The 7,362-nt window shown below is 37.7% G+C and overlaps 1 protein-coding gene across 2 annotated transcripts in view; it reads right to left on the bottom strand.

Annotated features, from left to right (window-relative positions):
• BRWD1 (bromodomain and WD repeat domain containing 1) overlaps positions 1-7,091 on the bottom strand; it is a 103,389-nt gene extending 96,298 nt beyond the window's left edge. The window contains exons 1-4 of one of the 2 annotated variants that reach the window (XM_010834957.1): positions 6,463-7,091; positions 4,323-4,421; positions 3,683-3,843; positions 2,224-2,445 (exon numbers count right to left, since the gene is read on the bottom strand). In XM_010834957.1, the coding sequence (XP_010833259.1) occupies positions 2,224-2,445; positions 3,683-3,843; positions 4,323-4,421; positions 6,463-6,550 (570 nt within the window). In that variant the 5' untranslated portion in view covers positions 6,551-7,091. The remainder of the gene's footprint in view (positions 1-2,223; positions 2,446-3,682; positions 3,844-4,322; positions 4,422-6,462) is intronic. The other variant, XM_010834958.1, reaches the window with a different exon arrangement.
• Between the last annotated feature and the right edge of the window lie 271 nt (positions 7,092-7,362).

Genomic DNA, 7,362 nt, shown 5'->3' with positions numbered 1-7,362 from the left:
TCTCCAATGCAGGAAAGTGAAAAGTGAAAGTGAAGTCGCTCAGTCGTGTCCGACTCTTAGCGACCCCATGGACTGCAGCCTTCCAGGCTCCTCTGTCCATGGGATTTTCCAGACAAGAGTACTAGAGTGGGCTGCCAACTGCTAAATGTCTTCAAATTCAAGGTTCCTCGCTCTGGGCTTTCCATATCTTGGCTACATAATTTCTCACTATGTTAGTACTTTGTGAAATGGAATGGAAATGAAAACAGTGACAGACTTTACTTTCTTGGGCTCCAAAATCACTGCAGATGGTAACTGCAGCCATGAAATTAAGACACTTGCTCCTTGGAAGAAAAGCTATGACCAACCTAGAAAGCATATTAAAAAGCAGAGACATTAACTTTGCCAACAAAGTTGGCATCTAGTCAAAGCTATGGTTTTTCCCGTAGTCATGTATGCATGTGTGAGTTGGACCACAAAGAAAGCTGAGCACCAAAGAATTGATCCTTTTGAAATGTGGTATTGAAGAAGACTCTTGAGAGTCCCTTGGACTGCAAGGAGATCAAACCAGTCAATCCTAAAGAAAATCAGTCCCGAATATTGGACTGATGCTGAAGCTGAAACTCCAATACTTTGGCCACCTGAGGCGAAGAACTGACTTAGAAAAGACTCTGATGCTGGTAAAGATTGAAGGCAGGAGGAGAAGGGGACGACAGAGGATGAGATGGCTGGATGGCATCACCAACTTGACAAATACGACTTTGAGCAAACTCCAGGAGTTGGTGATGAAGAGAAGCCTGGCATGCTGCAGTCCATGAGGTCACAAGGAATCGGTCACGACTGAGCAACTGAACTGATTAGTACTCTGGATACTTTTTCACCTTCATCCAACTTTTCTATTAATAGTTTCCACCTAAGCATTATGTCTCTTCCTCCTCAACATCTTGATGCTGCTGCTGCTGCTGCTAAGTCACGTCAGTTGTGTCCGACTCTGTGCAACCACATAGACGGCAGCCCACCAGGCTGCTCCGTCCCTGGAATTCTCCAGGCAAGAACACTGGAGTGGGTTGCCATTTCCTCCTCCAATTGTTACTTGATACTCAAGGTTCTAACTAACCCAGTTAGTCTAATACTAACACTATTGAGAATGTAAGCAATCTGTGTTTTAAAGAAAGCCTCCAAGTGACTCTCATACGCATTAAATAAAACTACTACTCCAGATCCAACAACCAACTTACAAGAAACACAAAGAAACACGTTAATCTATTCTACAAGGAAGCAAATGGTACCCAAACTGTGGGAACTTTATAAACCCAATTTCCTCAACAAAGAAACTGCAAAAAAATTGGACTAGATGGTGAAACTTGTTGTAAAATTCTTTTAATGTATAGCAACCAATTGTAAGATATTGACTTTGGTTCCTAATTCAAACAAACTAAATAAAATAATGCTATTTATGAAAGAGTCGTGACTGACTCTTTGCGACCCCACAGACTACACAGTCCATGGAATTCTCCAGGCCAGAATACTGGAGTGGGTAGCCTTTCCCTTCTCCGGGGATCTTCCCAACCCAGGGATTGAACCCAGGACTCCCACACTGCAGGCAGATTCTTTACCAGCTGAGCCACCAGGGAAGTCCATTTATGAAACTATTTGAAATTTGAACATCAACAAACAAGTGTGATGATAATGTTTTTGGTTGTGTTTTTAATAAAACACAGTAGACATACTGAAGCATTTACAGATGAAATGATATGAAATCTAGCATTTGCTTTAGGTACAAGGCGAAATAGATGAAGAACTGGCCAGGGATGATGGACACATAAAGGCTCATCGTACTATTTTGTCTACCATCTATACGGTTCAAAAAAATTAATGTCCACAATAAAGAAAAAAATATAGTTCAGCCAATTTAATCAACTTATCAAAATCCACAAATTTTCAAGGAGAAAAATTATTAACCTGTCACCATGAGTGTATGTATAATTGCCACTCACTCAGTTCAACTGTAAACCTAAAGGAAATAGTAAGTCATCCCAGTAAAGCTCTTAACTACATTACGTATCTATTACATTACCCTTCCAAGATTCATGGAACTATGATTAATTATATTTTTCCTGATTACTAAATTTAAAATAGATCATGTAATTACTAAACATCTCACTATTTCTCATCTCCAAAGATAATGACCATTTAAATGAAAAGGAGACAGTCCACAAATGTGCACACTAAAGTGGGTTTTACCTGTAAAGATGTAATTGACCCCGTGTGTCCTTGGAGCACAGCAACTGGAGCACAGGTTCTCAGGCACCACACTCTAATTATTTTATCACAGCTCCCTGCAGCAATCATTGTATTCTCATAGTTTACTGCCATATCTGAAATTTCTGCAGAATGACCTCTTAATGTGGACAATAGGCGGCCATTGTGTGTTGACCAAATCTTCACCAAACAATCATCTGAACCCTAAGAAAAAATATACCCCAAGATAAAATGTTAATACAGCAAGTCTTATATTTCATTGAAAAAATACCATTCACTTGTCACACAAATATATCTCCTCCTCTCTTTCCAACTGTCGAATACTCTGTAAATTATGAATCTGATGGCCAAGAACACTTACAATGTTTTTTTTTCTTCAAATCAAATAATAAAAAAGATACATTCTTGTAGTTTTCATTTCTATGGCTTAGACCTATTATAAATACTATTTTCTCCAAATTCTCTGCCATGTAATAAGTGCAACTAAAAGTCCAAGGCTCATCCATTTCAGTTAACAAAGTTAAATGTTTGTTTAGTTCACATTAAGTTAAATAACTTGGTAAGTATTAGTTAGGACAGTTCTGTTTCACAATGGCAATTGTGGCAATTCCAAAAACAAAAAATAATGGGACTAAAGCCCTCATTTTAAATAACTAAGCAACAGAATCTCAAATTTATAGTACCATCCAGTATCCATCCATCCAGAAAATATCTGAATATCAACTGTGAATCTCAACAACAGAAAAATGAAATCTAAACTTCTTATCCATCCTAACTTCCCTTAAAACACTGAAAGTGAAGTCGCTCAGTTGTGTCCAACTCTTTGTGACCCCATGGACTGTAGGCCACCAGGCTCCTCCATCCATGGGATTTCCCAGGCCAGAATCCTGGAGTGGGTTGCCATTTCCTTCATCAGGGGATCTTCCCGACCCAGGGATAGAACCTGGGTCTCCTGCATTGCAGGCAGACGCTTTAACCTCTGAGCCACCAGGGAAGCCCAAATTCCAAAAATTTACATGTAGTTTTACAATAATTATAAAATAATCTTTCAGTGTTAATCAATTTCCCCAGATCATGAGTAATCAATGTGAATATGAATCACCTGTAGACATTTGGATTTTGAGGGGAGAGGGTCTTTCTGATTAGGGGATTTTTTGGATTGTTTTTGGTTAATACACACTAGAACCTAATTCAGTAGGTCTAGAATGAGCTGGAGGTGATCCACCAACACCATACAAGGCCTGATTATCTGCTTCAGAATTACAGGGGATACTTAATAAAAATGCAAATAAAAATGCAAAAATGCACAGACCCCACACCAGACCAAGTCAAAATTTCTGAGAAAGGGAAAAGACATATTTAATTAAGCTTTCCTAGATAATCGTGAAGCACACCAAAGTGCTCCAGATGATACCAAATTGACTTTAAAATGGTAACTCACTGTAAAGATTCTATGTCCTGTCCTATCAAATGCTACACAGTAAACAGCAGACAGATGTCCGAGAATCCTCCTGTGCATTTTTATGTGCTGATACATAGCTCCTGGAAATGCTGTGCTAAAAGTGGAACACCCTGTGAGCTGTTTTCCTCGATGGATCTCCACTAGGAAATAAAAACATGAAAATGGTTAAGGGGAAGCCAGTATGTGAGAAGCTAAGAAAAACTCCAAAACAATTTCTAGAGGGCCACAAAAATTAACACTTGAGAAATCCTAATGATGAAGTTTCTTCCCAATTCTGTTCTATTATAAGCACTGCTGCTGCTGCTGCTAAGTCGCTTCAGTCATGTCCGACTCTGTGCGACCCCATGGACTGCAGCCTACCAGGCTCCTCCGTCCATGGATTTTCCAGGCAAAAGTACTGGAGTGGGGTGCCATTGCCTTCTCCGACTATAAGCACTAGTACAGATTTATTAAATAAGATTGTTCTTCATTACCTTTTATTACTTTTAGTAATAATTTTAGGAAAGCAATTATCTGAAACATTACCAGCACCTCCTTTAAAGTTTTAATACAGCAGTTACAAAATTGGTCAAGAAATTAAAAAATTATTTTGGGCAACTGAAAAGTCAACCTCACTTACCAAGATTTGGTGGGGAACCATAATTCACCGGCATTTCAGGAGGTCTTCCTCTATGAAGAGCAGCAAAGGCAGAGCCCTTCCAAACTGTGTGCCTGCAGTCTTTAAAATGAATTTTAGATACACATAAAATCTTGAAAGTTAACCCCAAGAAAGATTTTATAGAATACTTACGTATATTGTAATAAACTGTTTATTAAAAGGTTTACCAACTAATATATTTTAACAGAAAAGCCCTAGAGGTTTATTAGACTATTTCTGAAGGAAAAAAAAAAAATTTAAGACATCTCAGATACAACAACAACAACTAACATTTGTGTAGCACTTTACAATTTACAAAGTGCTTTCCACATACATTATCTCATTGAATCCTCACAACAACCCTGTGAGGTAGGTATTATCGCCAATTTACAAGTGAGGTAACTGAGGCTCAAAGGTTCCAGGACCTTTAAAGAGATCCACTGCAAATACTTGTCAAGATGGACCATAAAACCAAATCTTTTGACTCCAAGTCCTACTCAATGCCAAATGGATTTTTATTTTTCATCACAGAATTACACCATACAATCATTAGTGATAAAGGTCTTACTCGCAACTGATCCAATTTTCCCATAATGGACATTTTTGTAAGGAAATTTTTTTTTCATTTATATGAAAATCCTTGACTTATTTAAATGTTACTGAGTTTAAAATTAATGCTGGCCAATATTACCATGACTTTAATCTCCTTAGTATTGACAAATGGCTTTCCTCTTGTTTTAGGATCATAGACAATCCTTTACACAAGAGCACATGTAGGACCTGTGAGTCTGAACACTTAATTCTGAAGTCCTATCCCTCATAGCAAATACACAAAGAAAACTGTCTAACCCCCTCTAGAGGAGATAGCAGCAGAGCACAGAGTATGCTGTGCTAGAAATTAGCTTCTGCAGAACTGGAGGAGGAAGGGAAGAAAGGAATTATATAAACCTCCACTGAGCCTCGGGTGCCCCAAACTAACAGGCATATCATGTTTTACAGGAATGAATTCATTACCACTATCATTATCAGTTACAAGGCATCCTCTCATGTCACTAGTACAAACAGAGAAATATAGTCCCTACCCTAGGACAGCTTGCTGAAAAGCTTCTTCTACAGTCTGCCAGTTCTAAAGCAGTGCTCATCACAGAACAACATTGAGCTTGACACAAGTAAAGAAAACAGAAGAAAACAGGCTACCCAAGCAACTACTATATAACAACCTAAAATAGAATAATTACAAGGTGAGTAGAACACAGAAAAAGGAGGAATATGAACAGTTTCCTGATTCGAGCCACAGTGTGGCGTGACTACATAGAGCACTGCAAAACAACTAAAGCTGACAAACCAGTCTGGCATGGAACCAAGAGGAAGGGTTGCTCTTTCTCAGTCAAACTTTATACTGGTGGAGCCATCTAAGAGGCAGCATCACAACAGCAACAGATCTTAAAAATAATCATGAGGGATGAATGTGACGGATACTCAGGATCAGAAGAGCCAACATTCTTGCCCATTAGCGGTTAAGCCATGTTGTATACATAGATTGTATCACATACATATACTCAGTCTAAGTGATTTATACCAAGCTAACAGAAAAACAGCAATTCCAAACATTTTGCTACCACACAATTTCGCAAAAAATTAAATTGGTGGAAAAAGAACCATGCAATTGTACATTTTTGGTACTCATTTTCAAAATGCTACCAAATTTAGAAAATCACTTCCCCTTATAACAAAGGGCTTGCAGAATCTAAATATCAAATGAAATACTTCTAGCATTTAAAGAGTTTATTAGACACATACAATTACATTCAATGAAGTTATAAGTGAGCTACAAAATGGAAAATTAAGAACTCACATTGATAAAACCTCAAACACATCTCAGAATAAATTCAAGCTTTTGAGCTTAACATCTGTACCTTTATCATTTTTTAAATGCAGAAGGACCCATTAAACACTGACGTAATAGAAATCAATGCCTAGGCTAAATGCAGAGAATTTTATAGTCCACAGCATGGTTTTTAGTTACATATCACCTTTCTTCCACAATGCTTACATTACTTCACAATTATAGTAATTATTAAGCTAGTAATACAAAGCAGAACACTTCTTCAAATTAAGGTACCTTTTGCTGTACGTAGCAAAGACTGCCTTCCTGCCCCAAGTAAAGAAGTGACTCTTGAAATGCTGGGTGGGATCTCTTTATCCAGCATGGGACCGATGCGTTGGCAGATTTGCAACAGATGGTCAGGAGCCACATGCTTATTGGACAAGACCTGATTGGAGAGCAAGTTTTGAAAACAACATTTTTTATAAGAGTTTCAAAAAACAAATACTTAGGGACAAATTTGACGAAATATGTGAGAAACATATACAAAGAAAACTACAAAATGCTGCTCAGACAAATTAAAAAAACAAAATAAGCAGTAAATTAATCTACAGATTCAAAGGCATCCCAACCAAAATCCCAGCAGGCTTTTTTTGTTGTCGTTAGAAATTGAAAATTTTATTCTAAAATGTATAGCAAACAGCTTAGAAAAGCCAAAACAGCTTTGAAAAAAAGCAAAGTTGAGAACTAACCACCTGATTTCAGGACCTGTTACATAAGAACTGATTTTTAGCAAAGGTGCAAAAAAGAAGATAAATCTTTTCAAAATTGGTGTCAAAACAAGGGAATATCCATTTGTCTAAATAATTATAATAATAATGAAAGTGAAAGTGTTAGTTGCTCAGTCATATCCAACTCTTTCCAACCCCAGAGTTTGTAGCCCACCAGGCTCCACTGTTCATGGAATTCTCCAAGCAAGAATACTGTGGTAGCCATTCCCTTCTCCAGGGGATCTTCCCAAACCAGGGATCAAACCTGGGTCTTCGCATTGGAGGCAGATTCTTTACCATCTGAACCACCAGGTAATTAACTTTAATATGTACATGACACCATAAACAAAAATTATCTCAAGATACATCACAGATCTAAATGTTATCATCTAAAACTTTAAAATCTATAAAAGAAAACTTTAGAGAA

This window comes from Bison bison, unplaced genomic scaffold (assembly GCF_000754665.1).
Source record: "Bison bison bison isolate TAMUID 2011002044 unplaced genomic scaffold, Bison_UMD1.0 scf7180017864037, whole genome shotgun sequence".
NCBI lineage: Eukaryota > Metazoa > Chordata > Mammalia > Artiodactyla > Bovidae > Bison > Bison bison.
This window is presented reverse-complemented; position numbering and strand designations above follow the sequence as displayed.